Source organism: Helicoverpa zea, chromosome 11, assembly GCF_022581195.2.
Source record: "Helicoverpa zea isolate HzStark_Cry1AcR chromosome 11, ilHelZeax1.1, whole genome shotgun sequence".
Lineage (NCBI taxonomy): Eukaryota > Metazoa > Arthropoda > Insecta > Lepidoptera > Noctuidae > Helicoverpa > Helicoverpa zea.
The window spans coordinates 6,060,011-6,082,214 of NC_061462.1; the positions used below are offsets into that span (position 1 = coordinate 6,060,011).

At 36.0% G+C, this 22,204-nt stretch overlaps 1 protein-coding gene across 4 annotated transcripts; it reads left to right on the top strand.

The window, feature by feature from the left end:
* Positions 1 to 3,982: 3,982 nt before the first annotated feature.
* LOC124634287 (microtubule-associated protein tau) lies at positions 3,983 to 21,988 on the top strand. 4 transcript variants are annotated; one of them, XM_047169784.1, is made up of 10 exons: positions 3,997 to 4,232; positions 11,483 to 11,608; positions 13,988 to 15,407; positions 15,530 to 15,573; positions 15,673 to 15,832; positions 16,219 to 16,427; positions 16,505 to 16,690; positions 17,016 to 17,045; positions 18,429 to 18,596; positions 18,918 to 20,362. In XM_047169784.1, exons 2-10 carry the CDS (start codon positions 11,594 to 11,596, stop codon positions 18,981 to 18,983), a joined length of 2,298 nt encoding a protein of 765 aa, XP_047025740.1. In that variant the 5' UTR covers positions 3,997 to 4,232; positions 11,483 to 11,593; the 3' UTR covers positions 18,984 to 20,362. The 4 variants fall into 4 exon arrangements, with proteins under 4 accessions (XP_047025739.1, XP_047025743.1, XP_047025740.1 ...); XM_047169786.1 differs by lacking the exon at positions 17,016 to 17,045 and having other exon boundaries at positions 4,009 to 4,232; XM_047169783.1 differs by lacking the exons at positions 17,016 to 17,045; positions 18,429 to 18,596; positions 18,918 to 20,362 and adding an exon at positions 21,200 to 21,988 and having other exon boundaries at positions 3,983 to 4,232.
* The last annotated feature ends 216 nt before the right edge of the window (positions 21,989 to 22,204 follow it).

A 22,204-nucleotide genomic window follows, 5' to 3' on the forward strand; every position in this document is an offset into this window, starting at 1 on the left:
TGTCGTATTAAATTAATAGGCGTACAGACCTATTACTACATGCATTAAGTAGTAGAACTTCACTAGTCAAGTTACGAATATAATAGTTTTTATTCCTTAAGAATTCCAGCTGAAATAGATATCTTGATTGTGGGTAGCCAGTGTAGCCACAGGACATCGATACTCATCTATAAAAGTATTAGCTGACGGTCGAACCCGCATGCTCCGTATGTATTAGCATTTTAATTGGTTTCGCACCAACCGATAGGGATGTAGATTGCCCATTAATTTAATTAAGCATTATCGTGGAGCTACAGTATAAAATACATGGAAAATATAGATATAAACTGAGTTATTGTTTAAATATATAGGTAATCGTATAAACTCTTTCAAGTAGCTATGTAACCAGACTTTTAAATACATACTCAAATGTTCTTAAAAATTTTTTGACAACCCAAATTAGCTACTCAAATCAATTAAATCTTTTTTGTTTTGTTTTAAAAGGGACATACGAATTCTCCCGGAATAAACGCAGACACGAATTAAGATTTTAGCTCCGACAGCCGAAATAATCGTTGCAAACTTAAATATTTCATCGTTTTAATGCATCCGAGGGTAAAACAGGGTTTTACCCTTCCCGAGCTATTAGCAATGGGAAGGGTTTCAAAGCACTTACCCAAGAACCCCATTGTTAGTGAACCGCCACACTCGTGGGTCATTACGACATGACTCCCGTTACCACTAGCGTCTGTAGTAAACAATCATTGTTTTGTATGATCACATTTTTTATGTGTGAATATGAATGAAAATGATCTTGAGTTGAGTGTCACAATGTGCAGATAGTAAACAAGTAGAAAACGTCGATTGCCTTGTAGTTCTCACGTTTGCACGATAGTGTTAGTAATTTTATTTGCGTACTTGTAAACTTGTTATTAAAGTCTCTAATAAAATAGTAAACAGTAAAATTGCATCTAGTCGATACCTACATAGATAAACTAGCATGGAACAGGGGCATTGAACTTTCAAGGATATTTTCACACAATTCATCTACGCATATCATTAGCTTAGTAAATGCATCTGTAAACAAAATGCATCTTTTGATAAGTTTCATTATATTCAAAAGTATACAAATAAATTAATTAATAAAATGGTGCGTCGCCAGCACCATCTACTGGAAAACGGGCGAATCGCTTGAAAACATTCTTAGTTCGTCCCTCACACGCCTTGTTGCTAGAACGTAGCGCTGCTTTACTCAGACGAGGAAAATCGTCGTTGATAGTTTCTGAAAAACTTCATAGATGGCGCTGGGAGGGAAATCCGGTTCTGAAGTTAGACGATATCAATAGATGGCAACCTATGGCAAGCATCCCTCGCTTGTCTTTTTCCATATCCATTTTTTTCTGTTCAATGTTTTCGTTATTTCTGTCATGCTTTCTTTCTTCAACATCAATTGTTTATATATTAATTCTGCATTTCTTTAATTTATTCGTGTCCCTGCTGCTTGTTTAGTCTAACTAGCATTCTAACCAGAACCATCCAGAACTTAACAAAAGAAACTGCTCATTCAACTCAAATTGGAAAAGTCAATAGTTTAGCAAGTTTCCAATTTTGTAAACTACAAAATAAACAAAGAAAAAAGGGTATCGATTGACCGATAAAAGGCAGCACAGATTACTACAGACACACATTTTCCAGCCGTACGCCTGAACAGGGCTCACGCACAAATGCCTGGTAATGTAGAAAGACACGCGATCGCGAACTCACTTCCTGGTTGGGACACAACTCGTAATTTTCAAGGACTACCCACTATCAATAACTTGAACGTATTTTATGACATTTTGTTCTGCAACAAAATGCGAATTCAGGAGCTCGTGAAGCTTATGACAGAATTAAGGCGTTTTTAACAAATAATATGAAAGCATTTACTCAGTTTTCCTCCAAAATTCCCTGCAAAGAATATTCCATCTGGGCTTTCCCCTCATACCAATTAAAAGAACACAAAGCGTCGTTAAGACGAGTGCTATTTACAATTAGTGGTCACCGGCCAGTTAGGTAGCGTTCATTTGTTTTTCATCAATACACTGAAGTTCCTAAGAGGAAACCGATATTTATTTAGTTCCATAAATACAACATTTTGAGGTACATATTTAGATTCAGAAATGACGATGGTTAACACAAAAAGCTCAAGATCGATATATGGCTTAAAGACTTCCCTACGGATCGTTATAGCTAACGATATTGGATGTATAATCACGCTTCATCGCCACATCCAATCAATCAATCATAGGTAATCATCAGTCTTGTCAGGCGGATTTGTGATTGCAGATGCAGATTGCAGAGTAGACAGTTATTTCTATCTTTAGTATGACTCTTTAACTTCTCGACTTATCATTTTTTGAATGAGAATTTTGTCATGATCTTAATCAGATTATTATTACGAGGTTATGACTTTGCAAAAAGGGATATAACTTTTCCATCGTTTTCCATCTCCTCTTAAGTCTAACAGAACTATAAGTCAGTATTATTATTAATAGAAAATAAAATGTCTGATCATGTCTTAACCATTTTGAAAGCAAAGAATATGAGTATGAACATAAAAAAGCAATGTAAAAAAATGTGTCAGATGTCAAGGACCTGATATTTTTTAAGAAATTCGTCACACGGGTACCTACTGACGTCAGATAAGATATTATTTATGAATGATGAAAATGCGAGCATGCTGCTGGTCAGGTAGTCAATAAAAATGTAACACTTACTTTCTTGGACAGTCAGGCATAATCTTTAATTTATCTTATTGTTAATACTAAAACTTCATTAGTATTTCTTCTGTAACCGGTCCAAATTAGTAGAGCAACGACTTGTTTGGTTCATAGATGAATGGCGTAGGCACCCACGCTGTACCTCTTGGCATAATTTGTGGCGTTCCTAGTTGTCTTCATTCCAAATAATTGTCTTATTCTTAAACAATACTGCTTATTAAGGCTATAAATATTGATAGGCTATGATATTTGTTATAAATATAATAAATTATAATAATTACAATCGATAATTATTAATTACAATGGCGTCTTTGAGCATAATTATTTACTTACCTTTTTTACTGTCAATTGTTTTTATTGGCTATATATTATTATTTTTTTCCTCCAGTTATTTATTTTGCATATCTTACTATAATTAAGTTTCATCTATCATTAAATGTTATGACTGCAACCTTTACTTGACTTTAACAAATTATTTTCTTTTGTTTCAGGTAATTACGGTGACTCAAGTTACTAAGAACCGTTTGGCTTATTTTAAACACTTGGGTAAGATTAAGATGAGGTGATTATTGACATGGAAAATTTCGCTATAAATGGTATTATCCTTATTCAGAGACTATGATAAATATTATCATAGTTATATTTGCAATCGTTAAGACAGATTATGAAAATTACGTCTCAAATAAAAGGATCTATGTTATCATCTTATTTGTTTAACGTGGTAATAAGGTTGCTGATATACCAATGTTATCTTAGTAAACTTTGGTTTTATTTGATTCCATTTCAATTTTCTGATACGATTCATGTAAATTGGAACTTGAAAAAATAAACATTACGACTAGCGTCACAAGCCGGGGTGCCTATTACTTTCTGTCGAAACAATTGTGAAACTGATCTCTCATCCTTCTCACTCAGTATCAACATGAAAGGGACGTGCATGTTTCGTTCTGAATGAAGGATGTTGTGATCTATAATAGAGTTCCCCTGTAGGGAATTGGCCGGTGGTGGTTGCGCGCGCACAATTTTCAGGGCGCAGGACGCCTTTTCTCTAGAACTACGAATGATTAGACTCGCATCCAATAAAAAGTAATGGAATTTAACTTTAAAACATGTTAGCCTTGGCATACATAGTTAAATTGAATACTGAAATCTTTTTCGTACTTTGGAGATAATACAACACCGAGTTAGAAATGTTGTTTAGACTGTTATGTATTTTGCACTTATTAATACTAATATAATTTAATTTGATGAAACACCTTTTCTTTTAAATTGGTACTAAATAAATATGAAATAGGCATTTGCCCTCTCTGAACATTTAGGCAGTCTTTACGTACTCCGGTTGCCGATAGAGGCCGCACGTATCACGACACTTCAGGTTTTGCCGGCGTCCATTGCGGAACGCACCCCCTTACTTGAAGCTTTCAATCTAATCACAAAGTATCTGAGCCATATTCCAAAGTTAATACAAAGTGTATCCCGTCTGTCTCCGGCGAGGTGAGTTCAATATGTAGCCAGAAAAACAAGTGAGCACTACCACGGCTTCCCGCGATTACACCTCGAACGTTCTAGTATTCCTGTTCAATAATATCACTTAGCAATGTCTACTATATACCAAGTAGTTATTCAATATCTAGATGTGTTTTAAACATCGATCGTCGAAGCACTAATCATTTATTGATGTAGTTTTAATAGACATAAATGCCGCTTCTTGTTGTTACTACTTACGTTTCAAGCGATCGAAACCCTCTGGATTGAACGGGTGAAACGGATTATAAGAATTTGATTAGAAGACACATTGCTTTTTACTCGTATTGTGAAGGAAGATTTGTGCAATCAGTGAAATGCACACACATGTATAGCACCGCTTAAAACCTTTTTTATTTAAAGGAGCCTCTGCAGCTGGTTTGAACAGCGTCGTAGATACCAATTAATGTTTTCCCTCGTCAATTGCACTAATTAACTGATAAGATATTAGTTCCAATTAAGATGATTGATTCTGAAGGCTGGCTTGTTGATTTGCCTGATAGGAATATTTATTGGCGGGGTTCCTTGATCATTTATACTGCAGTTATGTTACATGATTATTGCATCGATGCCAATATTGTTGGTTCGATTAAAATTCGATATATGCAGTCATCTGCTAATATAATATATGTATGTAGGTACTCAAATCAGACTTTGTTTACATTACGTAAGATTTTCTTTTCCTTGTTCCAATAAAGATGTTATATCTGTGTTTATATCGAGCGAGTTATTTGTCCTAAGTTCGTATAGCAGTCGGTACTTCAGGAATCCACAAAGAAGTAGTTAGAACGTTAATTTCGGGAACACGTCAATCAAGCCATGTCGAGAGGGACACATGCGTACAATTGGTCCATTTGACAGTTTCGCCGTCGTCTCGACGCCCACCGCTGATTGCCGCTTGTTCTAAACGGACCGAAAAAAACATCCACCTACATCTTACTTAGGTATATGTAGAGTTTATTTATATTTATTGTACTAATTTATCGCGCGTGGTCATAAGAAACAAAGCTTAATTGTTTAAGGTGTTATTGAGGAAGATTTACTTCAGTGTCTGACTCATAATTTGGGGAAAAGTCACCGTTCTATCAGCCTTGTGAGTCATCAACGACACTTGATGACTCAGGGTGTATTCCATGTTATATCGTGAAATCGAGAAAAAAAGAAGCCAGTCACCTCATTATATTGTGATGTTACCTTATTTCCTGTTCTTCTTATGTAAAATTCTCTATAATAACATTATCTTTCAAATGATAACAGTTTCATCAGTTCCTGATACAAAGATTACTTAAATGTTACAATTCTTTTTAATTTGATAAGTGATTAGAAAGATAATACCGTTACGATAAAATCTTTCGATTTTCGGTGCTAGAGATACCTATATAACTGTATATATGTTTATTTATGTCTGCAGGTATGTATTAGGTAGATATTTGTGTCCGACACAATTCTTCGTCGCAGTCGGCCAATCATAACATCTAAAAAGTTCATTGTCACTCACTATTCGAAGGGTATTGAACTATTAACCGGTGTATGTACGTAACACTTTTTGTCTGTCACAAAAAATAAGTTCGTTCATAGGAAGTATGAACTTGATCCCCTGTCTCAATTTATAATCAACAAAAAATAAAGCTTGCATTGACGTCAAGACTCAACTAGGAAATTAATTAAATTGTATTGGAGATAATAAAAACAAGTCGTCTATGATGTTAAAGAATTTAATTTCACCGCTTGAGATTTTTTTTCATGTTGTATTTATGCTTAAAATATCTTATAGGTAAATGTAATCTAAACACAGCACATGTCTCATAGAAAAGGCTGCCTTAAGCGTACATTTTATGCATTATATAAAGAGTACCTTACAATGCTAATTATTGCTCTCTTCGAGATTACATTACAATATAAATAAAATACAGACCATTCAACTATTCACTTGTCACGGAATTGTTATGTTGTCGTGCGGCTCACCACAAATTATCACAATTATCAAATAATAAAACTTATCGCTGTAACGTAGGTAAACCACATAAAACTCTGACGCACTTCACGTTATGCCCGACTGAAATTTGCTTCGATTCGTCTCCGACATTCACGTACATTCTGCTTAACGCAACGAGGCGTATTTTTATTTTGACTTTCTTGAAAAGCCAGAACGACAAAATGGCAACTTGCCATTTATATTTCAATATTTTTATTCGAGAGTCCAGTATGTGTTTCTACCCTATTCTTTGTGGGAAGAACTCCATGGGCTGGGGGTTAGCTTGCGGTGGTGGCGTGGGCGGGATCTCGTGCTGAGGCTTCAGCAGCCAAGGGTTGCTGCCGCTCTGGGGTGATCCATCAGTACGCTTTTGACCACCACCTGATGGAGTCAGATGCAGTTGAGGCAGCTTAGCGCCCACTGGCGGTCTTTCAGATTTCGGCTGCATGTTTCCTGAAAAAATCAAATGGAAACAATTAGAATTTGCATAAGCTGGAAATAATTTTCACGTTTTCTTGGAAAACAATTTTAACGGAACTTCATAATAATTTGTTTGGAATGTTGATACATTTGTTTTGAGATTATTTATTTTGATTTTTAACTGTCGTCACAAATTCTCACAAATCACTTCCTGAAAAAATAAAACACTCAAATACTTACTGTCTATGTTTAAACTAATCCTTTCTAGTTGAGAAGCGATAAGGTATTCACCGTTTACAAACATTAATATATTTAAATAATATGTCCTATTATATCGGAGCACACAGCGTGGGCTGGCGGTTTTATACTAAATGTGCGATGCTTACATTGGCCGCGCGGTTTTATATCGCTACTGAGTCACATTTGGCAAGAGAACTCTCTATCTTAGACCACGTCACTTGGCCACTGACGCCCGCTGTTGTGACGGCAGCGGTCTCCTCGCTTCAGACCTACCTCCTCCATACAATCAATAAGCCTGCAGATGAATAAACGCTATGCAACCGCATTATAATACTTACAAGTCTAATAAGGAATATTTTTAAACAATGGCTCACACGAGGAAGTATTTTTGCGTCATTGCCGTGCCTATGTGTAATACGATTCTGATTGGTTATTTCAACAAGAACATTGTGGAAACAACTGAATCAATTATTATCAGTTTTCTTTCTCAATCAAAACATGGTAATTGAAATTCAATTGGTAAATGTCGTTAGGTATAGACTTTTTTGATTAATTAGATACTTTTAAACGTTAATGTTGACGACTACGGTTTCCGTAAGTATTCTCATAAATCTAGCTTAATCGGCGTCATCAGTCGCGTTCTTATTTACAATAATAAAAAAAAAATAATAATAAAGTGGAGACGGCTTGATGGAAGTAAGTCAGGGTCGCGTTTATCGTTTTTGTTCAATTTTAATCAATCAACGATTTTACAACGCTGTGCAGGATTGCACGTATCAGTGCGTGTCCTTTGATATTAATTATCATTTAAGTTAAGGCACTTTATTAGCTCTCAAACGTAAATTAATAAGAAAATTCCAAGACCTCGCGAACTATCAAATCATGTCGAACCTGACTGACCATCATGTATGTTCATAAATATTAAAGACCTGTTAATACCGGCTACATGTATTTTTATGTGTGAAATATCGTTTTTCCCGCAGTTATATGTGTTACGTATACAAAATGAAAATACTGTGAGAGCATGAATAACCAATTTTTATCGTTAAATCACGTGCCATGATGCAAACACGACATGATAATACAATAAAATTACATAAAACCAACGTGTAGGTAATATTTCGTGCTTCTACTTGCTTGCTACTTTACTCATATACATTACATAGGTAGGTATGTATTATAAATTCGAGTGCCAATTTGTTTTTTCATTCGTTTCCCACTTTCGCGGTAAAACGGATTAACTTAGATGAGTTTGGTAGGACTTGAAAACGGTTGAAGGTAAAAAATAATCTTGCTTGTTTCATTCTTTAATTTCCTAAACCGTGAAAAGAGATAGTTACAGCTGAAACACTAATCCTTTTTTTATTTATTTATACATGTTAAATCAAAATTCTAAACCGGGTTTCTTTTGAATGTAACTTAAGTACCTAAGGCGCTATAGAGTTCAGAAAAAATATAAACCACTTTAGGGGAGAAGTTTCAATTTGTGATGTAATAAATGTGTAATAACGAATAAGTATATTCCATGCAATCATTCAAGAGTTTATCTGACAGATTTGATTTTTGTATCTTTTCGTAAAGTTCCGTAAAAGACACACTCACAAGTGAATCATTGTGAAGTAGAACGCATCGGGTTTTCAATTGTGGGAAATGGGTCGTTACGGCACTGGTAATACTAACGGTATTTATTTTTATTCGAAAAGTTTCAAAGAATTGTGACGAATTTTATTTCCCTCGTCATTGTTCATCTCGGTTGGTAAACTGGACTAGGTCATTGAACTTAATAGGAATAAGACGTATGAAGGTTCGTTAATAACAATTCAGTAAACAACTTCTTGTTAGTAACTTTGAGGTAAGTCTGAATATAATATCGTAAGAACCAGTGCGTAAGTCTAGGAGGAAGCGGGATGTGTGCCTTTCTATGAAGGCACTAATAACGTCATTTAAAATCCCTGAAAGACGGTTCTATTGCCAACAGAAATATTGGTTTTAATTGTAGCAAATATAATAGGGTCACAACCATTTTAACATTTGTTTTCAACGCGTAATTTTACATGAATTAAATAAATCATACAAAAAAGTAACACCTGATTTACATAAAATACTTCTGTTATAAGTCGCGTGTGAAATCGAAATAGCCTTACTTACTGTAAACGAAAGAAATTAAGTTAAGTTAAACAGTACCACTATTACAATGTACTCTAAGGAGACGTTTTCAAGTCACCTTGAAATGTTTGAACAAAGGGAAGGTGAAAAAACATAATCATCAGTGGTGCCTATGAAGGTCGGGCCCTCCTACTACTGGGAACTCCCATGGGCGCGCCTGTGTGACGGACCGGTAGATTAACAGAGTACTGTAGTGACGATTTGTACGACCCTGTACGTCAACTGACCAGTCACTTTGCCTCCACTGTCTAACCACGCTTTTACCACGTGCCACTGATGATTCGATCTCATGCCGAAGATAGTTTATTTACGAGCATTTGGCTCGAATATTCTATTTGCGTGAATATCAGCAGTTTTTAAAGCTCAGCATTTATTTTGAGCGCAATTCATAAATCCTTTTGTTGTAAGTGGGTTGGTTTTTCATATATTTCTATTTCCTATATTAAAATACGTACATAGTTTGTCTGATTTAGGAACGAAAAGAAACAAATCAATCACCTGTAATTGCGGTCAAAGTATAACTTTGCGTCTTATCGCGCTTTAACTTTAGAGATATATTATGAAATAGGTACGTAAAGACTTAACTATCTTAACTTATATTATCGCTGGTCTTTCCTGATTCAAATGTGTGAAACTCATATCGTTAATGACGTCAAGGCGTCGATGGAAATGTCCAAAATAAATGGAATTTGTTTATAATGAGAATCATCATCCTCCGAGCCTTTTCCCAATCCTGTTGGGGTCGGCTTCCAGTCTAACCGGATTCAGCTGAGTACCAGTGCTTTACAAGAAGCGACTGTTTATAATGAGAATAACAGCGTTTATTTACGATTTATGAATAGATTTCCAAGTCTCCCGCTGTATGACGGTAGAATTAGTTATGGAAATGGTACATTTAGTAGTTTATTTGTGTCGCGGCCGCCATTAACAACAATGTTAATTTAATAGAGTTTTCCGACGAAACTGTTAGTGTTTTTACAGCGAATGGTTTCTTTCCTATGTTTTGATAAATGGCCTGTTTATTTTTTGCATTAAAATGTTTATTTATGTATGTATGAAAATTGAGATGTTAAGTAAGAAAAGAATAGTTGAAACCCGGATTCAATTTAATTTATTCATACAGTTCTATTAAAAATATAATTAAAAATAAGTTGTACAATAAAAGTTAAGCATTGTTAACGAATGATACGCATGTGTAGGTATGGATGTTTATTTACATAATTATGTTTTACTTACCTATACAAAAATATTTTAATGATAAGTTCAAACTAGGCATTTCTGATGCTAAAAAAGTCTCAGGATTTCCCAGATAACATTTACGTAGGTATAAGAAACAATAAAAGAAGGTTTAATGTCGGATTTTCCAACGATTAGCATAATTATATAATGCGTAAATATTGACACAGTTTTCGCCATTAAACCAAAACGATGATTCACTAATCCACTTTTATTAAGTAGTACCTTCTTTATGGATGTCTTTTGCTCTTAAGAGGTTTAGCGGAAATGATTCAACACGATGACTTATTCATTTCAACTTGAAAACCACTCTTATGCAGCTGGGCTAGGAAATCAATACAAGTAGCTGGCTATCAACACAATAGCCTTCGGGAAATTGAAAAATACCTATAGGTACCTAATAATACTAGTGATTTGTGTTTAGGGAAAAGTACGCGTCAAAAAGATGTATCTAAAATAAAATAAGTAGGTTTTCCTTATATTTTATAGACACATGTTCAAACACGTCAGAATCAGTCATCTGCTAATTACAGTTCCCAAGTGTCATTTAAGTGCGTGACGTGAATGTAGTCACCGTATTCAGTATGACCAAGCCATATCTGTCTTCAGGATATTTATTGTTAAATGAGGATTTTCTCTAAAAGTTGATCTTCAAGCTCAATAAAATACGGCGTAGAATCTAGCAAATTATTCTGCATTAACTGATAGAAATGAACATCATTATTTATGGCAATCACCGCTACTTTATTTGTTGGCACGCTTCTCGGAATGTAATTTAACCATACAAGATAATAAGATCGTTGTAATAAGAAATTCTCCTCGACCCTTATAAACGTACATCTATGTAGGTACGAATGTACCTATTGCTGTAAGGTTAAATGTCTACTTATCGATTGTACATGAACCTCGTAACGGATATAATCGATCTGAAAGCCATGTACGTCTCTTGGCACTATTATGACCCGTATGTTGTTGCAATAAAGTTTCAAAGTAGTGAATCACAACGATGGAAATAATCTTATATAAGTCACCGGCGTATTAGATAATCTTTCACCATAACACTTGAATATAATTGTGTAGTTCCCACTGTTGAATGCGTCAGCAGAGCACCCGGCACCTTTATAGCATCAGGTAGTTTTGCGTGAAGGCTTCATGCCTAATAAAATTTTATTATCTTTTATAGTTTCAAGGAGACATTGCAAATACGTGATCACCCCATCGAGCGAAGAAATATGACATAGAGACTTCTGTCAAAGTTTGAAGATAGTAAAACTTTATTTTGATAGAAAACAATATGGACGTGAACCGGGTAAGCCTCGTGGATTCACGAGAGCACCGATTTACATGCTGCACTAATGCACTTCATTATATCATAACACAGAAGTTTCTGATGTTGAACCGATGTTCCGGTTTAATTACAAACTTTGGCCGACACTTTTGCAACGAGCGAAAATGTTTACTGATTCATTAGTTGCACGTCAGACTTGCTCCTACAAAGACTTGCAAAAAACGACCATGAAGCGCCAACCCCCGTAATAAAAGCAGAAGGGCTGTTTTAGCTTAGGTATTAGGTAATAAATCGAATCACGTATTTTCGTGATTACTTAAATGATACCACTATTAAACCCGGCCAAAAATGACTAGCTCATGAAAACTTCGGCATTGAACATCACGGCACTAAAACGTAATGAACGGATTGAATTCGTTTCGACTTCGCGAAAGTTTGGTAATTTTTTCTTTGAGATTCGCAAAGTTTGCTGTCTTGTTCTGCGTGAATATCAACGTAATTTGCAAGAAACAGATATAAGTGTTTATGAATATAAATCAGTGGAGGCACTGCCATGCAATGTTATGCCAAAGTTAACTATAGAATTCGCGAAATTTTACAGTCTTTTCATGTAAATTTGAGAGAATTCGTTGACGAGTGCCATAAAATATTATAGGAAAATCACGCGATCCAGAACGTCTACCTTTTGTCATAGACGGTCACAGACATGTTTACGGCAATGCATTGTACGAGTCCGACTGCATTTATGAATACATCTTTGTTAGGTAGGATATGAATATTAGGTCAATCAATTTCTGCCATTAGATACCTTCGATCGTGCCTTCTAATTAGCGAGTTTTCTTCTTTACATTTCTTTCTTCTTTTCATATCTACAAATCTTTTTGACCTGTAGGCATTACAATGTTTTCTTTAACATAATTTAAAGTGAATGGTCAAAAAGTAATAAACGATAATTTATTGCCTTTATGTCTCATTATTTAAAGACTAGTGTGATCTTTGGATTCAATACGATAAACTGTGCGTAACGAGCAGAGCTCTGACGATAGTTTTGACGTCATGAAATGACTATGTCAATCATTTTATTGTGACTAGAATATTTTGAGTATTAGGAGTACGTAGACACAGATAAAGGAATTTACAAAAGCTAATTAATGCTGCTATTTATAGCTTTATTAGTTTTAATTATCCTGTAGTATGGGACCTAATAAGTGACGCGAGGATGACGAGGACAGCAATTAATACAGCAACATATTAGTTAATTACGTACGCGAGCAATACATGATGATGTTTGGCAACAAAAATATCTGGAATTTTGATGATTACTACAGAGCTTAATATAATTTCTGCAATGTTCTGGATTTGTCATCGTCTTACTTTAACAAACCCGCTACTACCTACGTGAAAATATTCGCCTTAAATTCCCCAGGAATTAAATCGAGAACTCCTTTCAGCATGGAAGGAATTCCACAAAACTTTTTTAGTTTTTTTGTAACAAACTATTCACTAAAACTGGTTCAGAGGACGTGCAGTATATTTTTTACCCGGCAATAGCTCGTTGACCCAGTAGCCGAGTTCGTGACAACTTGTATCTATCGGGCGATGCTCGCTTTGCCCATGCGGTTCAACTGGATCCACAAATAGGGGACGGGAACACGGAAATGAGTAATTTGGCACATTTCTCAATTTAACATGCACCATACGTACTTAAATGAAATCATCAACTTATCTTTCGCGCGCAAGTTAATCGACGCAAATGGCCAATGATAGCAGACAAGTAAATTTAAATTCTTGTGTTCGAATTCACTAGAGAATGGTTCGACAAATCATTTGCAATCTTCCAGGAATAATTCATAAGCTCATAACATAGCTGAAGTATTTTTCTAGGAAATATATCAATGTTTTGATAGATTTTGTTTTTGCTGAAGATCTTTCGCTAGTTTGTTATGAATCCGGTCGAGTGGGGAGCCGTGACAGCGCGGTCGTCTCCACCCCGCGCCCGTCACATACCGTGTTCAATCATACTATGTTTTATGAATTATTGGCCAGACTAGTAAAACATTGAGTGTTTCATAAAAATCTTCATGCTATGACAAACTATTATATTGATTATAATTATAGTTTCATGCAAAATGATTTTTCATTGTAATTTCCTTACAAAAATATGCTTGATCAAGCAAGGTAATTCGTACTGATATAATCTACTTACATGAAAAACCTTGGTAATACACATTCTGTACTTAAAGCGGAACGAAGCGTTAATGGTTTTAGCAGTAATTATCTAAATTAAGATCTAATTCATTAAAACTTTTACGTCAACATGACCTTGCAATTTACTTTGCTTATTTCTTCTACTATGTGGGATTATATTTCTAGTATATTAAATAAATTTCTTTTTATAAGGCTCCTACGGACACTCGCCCCCCGAGTTCTGGGTTAGCTGGACAAGATCTGTCGGGCGCATCTCAGCAACCACCACCAGTTCGCCCACTTAATAGAGTTGATTCGCGATCAGCATTTCCACCTCAGTCGCCGAGGCCGGCCGTATCTCCGTCACAACCTAGACCACAGTTTCAACCTGGAGGACCCGTTACTGCTCCTCCCCAATTTGCACCAAGAGTAGGTGCCCCAACAACAAGAGGCCCAGCTCCACCAGGACCTCCGGGGGCCCAACAAGTTCGGCCTGTACCGCCTACGGTTCGACCTTTTGGTCCGCAATCGATTGCACCCCAACAAGGTCCTAGGCCGCTTCAGTCTCCGACAGCACATCCAGTGCAACGTGCTCCTCCACCGAACAATTTACAGTTCGGTCCGAGGCAGCCGCCAGCAGTGAGTGCAACAACACCAGACGGAAACAGACCACAGATTCCTCTGCAACAGCCTAACGGAGCTCCTAGAAACGGAGGACCAGTACCTGGAGTCCAAAGACAGCCATCACAAGGCTCATTGAAGGGTCTCGATACATCCAATTCCTATCAAACGAAACCAGTCAACCTGGATAACCAAAGTATTTCTGGTGAAAACCAAAATGTCATCAAAACAGAGAACGGAATTGAAGGGCCTGGGATGGCTAAAGGCAGGAGCTTCAGTATTGCAGCTGCCCCCGGAGCACCAAGTCCTCTGAAAGCAGAAGATGATCGAAGAAAATCTGTAAGTGCCATAGGTGGCAGGATAGATGAATTTATTAGCCGCAGTCCCGGGCTTGGGTTAATTCAAGAAGGAAAATTAGAGAGCAAGGAAAATGTGCGTGCGTCTAAAGAAAGCGTTAGATCCGAAGCTTCAAACGATGGAGGTAAAGAAGTACCCGAACGTCCCGAGTCTCGCTTGTCTGGGTCTAAAATGACAGAATCATTTATCGGCGCTTTACCTACATCAACCCCAAAGAAGAGAGACGATGACGATGACGTTATTGCGCAAAATAACTTGACAGCATCGAGGAGTGCAAATGAACCTGCTAAACCAAAGGAAGAATTTTCCGACCGCTCTCCGTCTTTAACTCGCAGTGATGACTCTCCAGAACCTAAACAGAAACCGTCGCTGAGTCCAACTGCACCTAATAAGTCGCAAAGTGTAACTCCAGAGCCCGCACGCCCAAAAACTCCTAAGCTTGAGCCAAAACTAGATACAAAGGTAGATCCCAGTAAAGATGTAAAGCCTGTACCTACGCCAAATAAGACCCCTTCGAAGTCACCTTTACCGGACTCTAAGCCACCAATACAGGCTGCAAAAAAGCCGACTGATTTAAACACGACTATTACCTCTGCCGATGCAAAGAAATCAACGCCTCGTAAAACAGCTTCTGCACCTAAATCTAGACCAAAAGGTAATTTTTAGGAAATACGCATAACAAAACACCTGTTTCAATTAAGCCAAACGTGTTCAAAGTTTTATCCAAGTTCTTGTATTGTTATCGTTATTATATTCACATTTACTTACTTTCTTTAGATGGCGACAACGATAGCGGCGTCGATGAATCTACACAGGGAAATGTATGTACCTAGAACATTTAAATGTTACATTATCATTACTTTTGATATTTAACTTCTTTAGATAAGATTATTATCATTTATTCTTTTTTAATTTTCAAGGATGTCAATGGCTCTCCCGGTTCACCAAACAAAAAGATTCCGAGCAAGTTACCGATGAAGGAAAAATCAAGTAACAGTTTGAAAACGAGTCTCTCACGATCATCAAGCAAAAGTGCTACGGCAAAAACTCCGGAAAACCCGGCACCCACTGAAAAGAAAAGTAAGTAAAACCCAGGAGTATTTACTCTTTTATATTATTTTTTGCCCTTAACCTTCATTTTATTGTACTCCGCAAACGCTATTCATTAAAACTATAGCCCATTGTATTGGTTGAAAAGTATATTAAACGATGTTTGCTATAAACTAAGTAGCTAAGTCAAGTTATTGTACAGTAGCATTGTTTATGAATTTGATTCGTCTTTTGTTAAGAATTTACTGTTATCATAAAAAAAATATTGACTATTTGAAAACCATAACTGACGCAAATGAATTTTTCCCCTTACTTAAGTTAGGTATTACTGGTATTAACGATATTAAAACCTAAGCTCGTACATAATCATTATGACTATTGTAATGTAACGTTAAATTATGTATGTACTATTTCAGAAGTGCCGATGAACAAAGTGCAAGTAGGCAACGCTCCGTCGCCTAACATTAAAGCGGTGAAATCGAAAATTGGCTCGTTAGAAAATGCGACGTACAAGCCTGGCGGTGGAAAAGTTAAAATTGAAAACAGGAAATTAGAGTTCGGTAACGTAACGCCTAAAATTGCTGCTAAAAATGATGCTTATACACCAAGTGGTGGAGTGAAAAAGGTAATATTTTTTGATAAACATCTTGAAGACTTTAAGCATTACTATCTTCTTATCAAATAAATAACTTAATTTTACAGATTGTGTCTACGAAATTAGAATGGAACGCTAAATCGAAGGTAGGCTCGCTCCAAAATACTGCATACAAACCAGGTGGTGGTGATAAGAAAATTGAAACCGTGAAATTGGATTTTAAGGAAAAGGCAAAACCAAAAGTTGCTTCGACGGTTAACATCACTCATAAGCCAGGAGGTGGTGCTGTCAAGGTAAATCCCTCATAATATAAAGATATATGTTCCTTACGTTTTAAATGGATAGGTCATAGGGATGTAACAACTTTCAGCAGCATAATAAAACGACTTTCAGTGAGTACATTTAAGGACTAGTTTGTCAGCACAGCTGGTAAAAGTAACATTCGAGTAGAGCTTAAATATTTGGCAAAAGCACTTAGACGTAAAAGATGGCGGCACGATCAAGTATCATCATTGAGCAAATATGTTCGTACTGTAGACGCACTCAATGTAAAAATAGAACAATCGAAGTCATTGTATGTTTAAGTACAATATTGAAAATAATGTTGTTATTCTTTAGTCTACAGTTGCAAAAGACGGAACGAGAGCTGTGAGTAAAATTCAATGTCTAAGTTTGTGTCAACACAGTCACCTTATTGCACAATTTTATATACAACGTGTTTTATAGGCTTAAGTTATATGCAGTGACGTCAATGCACATACGTCACACACAGTGTGTGTCAAATGCAATGTCTACAAACGTAATTATGAGAGTGTACCATTGTTATTTTTTAGTATGTAAAATGGGCGTTACCGCGATGGAGGGCATCGCATAAACATTTTGCCTACCACGCTTTGTGGAGTAAGGTTGGTCCGGCGGTACATATTGTGTACCGCACGTGAGATTTTCCTCGATAGAAATTTTCTAGTGTCTATCCAGGTATTTTTAGGACGGGCTGTGGCTGTACTTTCACGCTAGGTGTTATGCTTTCAAATAAACGATGTCGTGGCACATTAAATACAGACAACATAAATAAAGTCTTGCCGGATTGATAAATGCGAATGATAGTAGAATAAGTGTCGTTACACCATATACTCTTTATATTTACACGAAGAATGCCAAATTACTAAAATATTAACATGATATTACATAATGTAGAGAACGAATATACGATTGTTACCCCTATACCTACACATGACCTACACGATATTATCGACAAGCACGCCATGAAAATCAATAACGATTATGCATTGTACCAACTATGAAACAAACACAATATGTGTTCACGAACATACACCACAAATGTTTATGAAATTATAACTTAGCAACCGCACTGATATGACAGTATATATTATAATATGTATACACAAAGGTTTTGTAGATATTTTCTAATTAGAGACAATATTTAAACCATTGCCGGTATAAGCCGCGCCTTCAAAGGCATCTCAGATACTTTTCTAAAAGATATATTTTTATAATGACGTTCATAATGTTAATTGTTAACGACGCATATTTTTGACAAATTAAGATTCCGATAAAAACTTTTCCCCCTGAAAATTCTGAAATACTTAACAGAGTAAAAAGAGTTCATATCTTTGATATATTTCTTCTTGTAGAGCGTTTTTGAAAAGTTTTCGTAAAGTGATCGCACTCATTTCCACCACCTACTTCAGTTTGATCAACAAAACTAAATGAGTTGCATTTCTCATTTTTTCCTGTAAAAAATAATTCTCAATACTATTCATCTAAATATTCAAAAGCAGGAAAAAATGAATTCCAGAGTTTAATTTTAACAAACAACATCTTTACACAAAGGCGACGATTATTTGGCAATAGTTCGGGTTTTAACGTTACATTGTTACGATATTAATAGTCTGACTGGCAAAAAATATTAAGTACGAAGGTATAAAATAATACATATCTACGAAATCTTTTATCTATGTATATTGTATGTATATTTATTTTATGTGCACACTCACTTCTTTGAAACAGATCGAAAATCAAAAATTGGAATTCAAAGCACAAAGTAAAGTGGGCTCTATGGATAACGTAAAGCATAAACCTGGAGGCGGTGACATCAAAATATTCGATGACAAAGAGTACATCAAGCAGATTGGACAGTCCCCGGTGCCCGACAGCCACGGCCATTCCCGGCAGGAGGTGAGGCCCTTTCCAGCCGCTAGTCGGGCCTTTATGTCGTTTTCGCTTTTTCATTTTGGTTTTTGGTGAAGGACATTTAAATCGCAATCATTCATTTTTGTTACAGCCGGGATATTTGTACACGTTTTATTGAGTAGGTAACTCATTGGGTTCGTGTGACGGGTTCACTATTGTGACTAACAGTGTGATGCGTTTGGTTTTTTATTAAGTTGGTTTTTGTTTTTAACCTCTGATTGATTTTTATTTTCATTTGCGTGTTTACAAAATTTTCATAAAGAACAGTTATGAATTATCATTAATGCTTTTTATTTTTCACCGTAGAGCCCAGTACCAGCGACTTCGGGACCTCCAAAATCGGATGAGAATTTGAATCAGCAGCAGTGTTAAGAGCTTGCACTGAGACAGTTGACCTCTCAGCGACCTATTCTAATGTTTATAATCAAGAGTCCAAACTTATTGTATAACATTTTTTATATTTGTTAATTTTGTTCGATATTGATACCCAGTTTGAGTGACTTTATTAAGGTACGTTTGTTTAGGCGAATTGGATTATTAAAATTTGTCATAATCGATGTCAATGATTTCTTGCATATCTTTTCGGACAATATTTTGAGTGCGTTATAAGTGTATCAATTTGTAATGTATTGTTATATGTAACTAATTATTAATTGAATGTTGTATTTGTAGCGTTATAGTTGATGAATAATTTTACAATTCAAAACTTTTTTTTGTATCATCATTATAACCCGAGTGATGATTAGTATCATGAGTGCCAATTCATAATAGAGCCGTAGAAAATATCCATTTTGGTGTAAACAGTAACTTTGTGGCAAGTAGCCTTTATCTTTTATCGACCCAAATACGCGAGCATGATATTAGTAGATTCTACCATTAATAGTGCTTGAGACAATCCATTTGAACATTGCACTTAGCGATATTATTTTCATTAGCTGCACTAAAGTACATTTTCATGGCGATGTGTTAGAATCTTGTATTGGTAATCAAGTGATATTCATAATATTATGCAATTTCATATATTATCTAAATGTGTATATTTATTTTTACGATTCCTAGTAATATAGGCTTTGTTATCACTGTGTTTTGTTGTTTCCACTACGTATTCATAGATTTATATGCACTGACTATTTCAATGTATTATTATTTGGAATGTGAGGATGGTAGGAGTTCTTGGCACAGCATTTATCATGATTTTATGATACACCGTTATACATATACTTAGATAGCTTTTCCTAGCGCGTATTTTTAACAAGCCAGTATTACCATATTGTCACTGACGATGCTATGATGAAGTAGACACTGCTGTGGCGAGAACGGTGCGGGCTCGAGATTGACTGACCAGATTATTATATAAACGTTTTATATTTAACTAATACGACTATAAGAGATGATTAGGTTAGATAGCGTGTATTAATGTTTGAAGCTTGAGTCACAAAACTTCTTTGCATTGTAATTTTTATTATAAGATTCCATTTTATACTTTGCATTTGTGCGATTATATTGGTTTTCTATGTTATTCAACTTTCGGCGCTATATTTTCTAACTTGATGATTTATTTTCTAATTGGTTAATTTTTATGCAAGCTTCTTATAGTAAATTATCTAGATAAGTTTTAACTGGACTAATAGATACTTACTATATCTGTAGACAGCAACTTAACTTCAAGTTTTGAGACCTACGATGTTTTACGAGAGCAAGAACGTATTGTATACCTATTAGGTAATCGTTTAATACAGTTTAACACTATACGAAATTGGTTTTATTTACTTATAGACTAGTTGTCAGAGTCACTGAACATCTGTAGACTGAACTGCAATGTAGTGGTTTATTGTCATTATTTCTCACTCGCACTTTACTGTCTTTAGATAAAGGCAGATTAATGTACCGGATACCTGGTAAGTTCTCACTTCTTCTACTATCTACTTTAGATTTTAGATATAAAATGTTTGTAGTTGTAGTTAATGTAGGTAGGTACGAGCAAGAGGTTTATAAGTAATTACTGACATTACGAAGTCCATTAACGTATGCAGCAACTGATGTAATCAATGACGTCTTCTCGCAAATAATTCGACAAATTCTGAACATTTTATTATGCAACGTTCGTAATTTCCCGGCTACGGGGAACTTACCGCACTAACTGCTTAATTATTCGTAATCTTTTAACATGTGATATGGCCGGAATTATGAGATGAGACTCATTCATCTTTATTAATTATTTTCCTTGGACTTCGGTACGCAGGTGCCGATTGATTGCTGTTTGCTTATCTAGTAGACCCGATAAATATGCCAGAACATATTAATATCACTTCAAGTAATCGGTCAATAAGCCAAATAGATTAGTTACCATGGTGAAATCAATTCGTCTAGCGTGAAATTTATTACGGTCTAACTAGAAGCATTTCATCAAAGTTATGGAAACTGAAGGCAGGAAAACTTAATATTTAACAAAGGCATAACGAATGTCAAACAATGAAGTTAATAACAAAGCATAGGTCTTTGTGTGTTGTTGCCCTACAAACGTCTAACAAACAGGAGGTTCATTGCCTTTATCATTGCAACTGTACTAATATTTGATGTTTACACAGGATCAATATTACATGTCCGTCCACGAGTGGACTGAGGAGGACCGTCCGAAGTCCCGGTGCCTGTCAGCCCGGGCGCCGCGCACCCCCCGCACGCCTCGCACTCCCCGCGCCTTGTCACCACGGCGCAGGGTCCCCAACATGGAGGAGGAGGACCTGGTGATGCGCAACAACGAGAGGAACAGACGAACCTCAGTTGCAAGGCCACTGAGTGCCCGCGAACTCCCACGCTCGGCCTTATCCCGGCGAACTTCTCTCACGCAGCGTCCGGCTTTCTCCATATACTGATGATGATGTAGAAAACTCAATTGTAAAGAGTTTATTGTGACGAGCCCTAGGCTCTATGTGTTGTTTAAATGTCGTAGGGAAACAGAAGTGTAATTTGAGCTCTAAATGTTAGTCTCAGTAGATCTACAAAACGCACAAATATTTGTACCGCACTAGAGTGCACTAAAATTAGTGTTAGAAAATAGAGGGGGAAAAAAAACAAAAAAAATATATCATAGTTCTTTGTAGTTTTGAAAAGTAGCATTGTGAAACATAATTTGCTATATTCCATTAATGTGCATTTCATTCCTAATATTGTATAACTATTATATTTCTTTAATTATTTACTTACATTAGAGTAGATACCTATATACAGGCAAGTTATTACCTATTATTACGTAGTTCACATACACACGATTAGGTTATAATATATTCGACACAGTCGTTCATAAATACAGGTAGAAACAGCTTTAGTCGTTATTTAATTGTCCGAGTTTATTTATGTTGATTAAATTATACACCTCATACTGGCTTTTATTATTGTCGGCTGTCATTGAACATCCTTGGCAGTCGTTACGGGTAGTCAGAAGCTAGTAAGTCTGACACCAGTCTAACCAAGGGGTATTGGGTTGCCCAGGTAACTGGGTTGAGGAGGTCAGATAGGGCAGTCGCTCCTTGTAAAGCACTGGTACTCAGCTACATCCAGTTAGACTGGAAGCCGACCCGACCCGAGCCGAGCCG

Excerpts from the sequence above, each read along its gene's own strand:
- LOC124634287 (XM_047169783.1), top strand. Across the intron at positions 15,574-15,672 it reads ATGAATCTACACAGGGAAAT|GATGTCAATGGCTCTCCCGG; the intron begins GTATGTACCTAG and ends TTAATTTTCAAG. Across the intron at positions 16,691-21,199 it reads CAGGAGGTGGTGCTGTCAAG|GATCAATATTACATGTCCGT; the intron begins GTAAATCCCTCA and ends ATGTTTACACAG.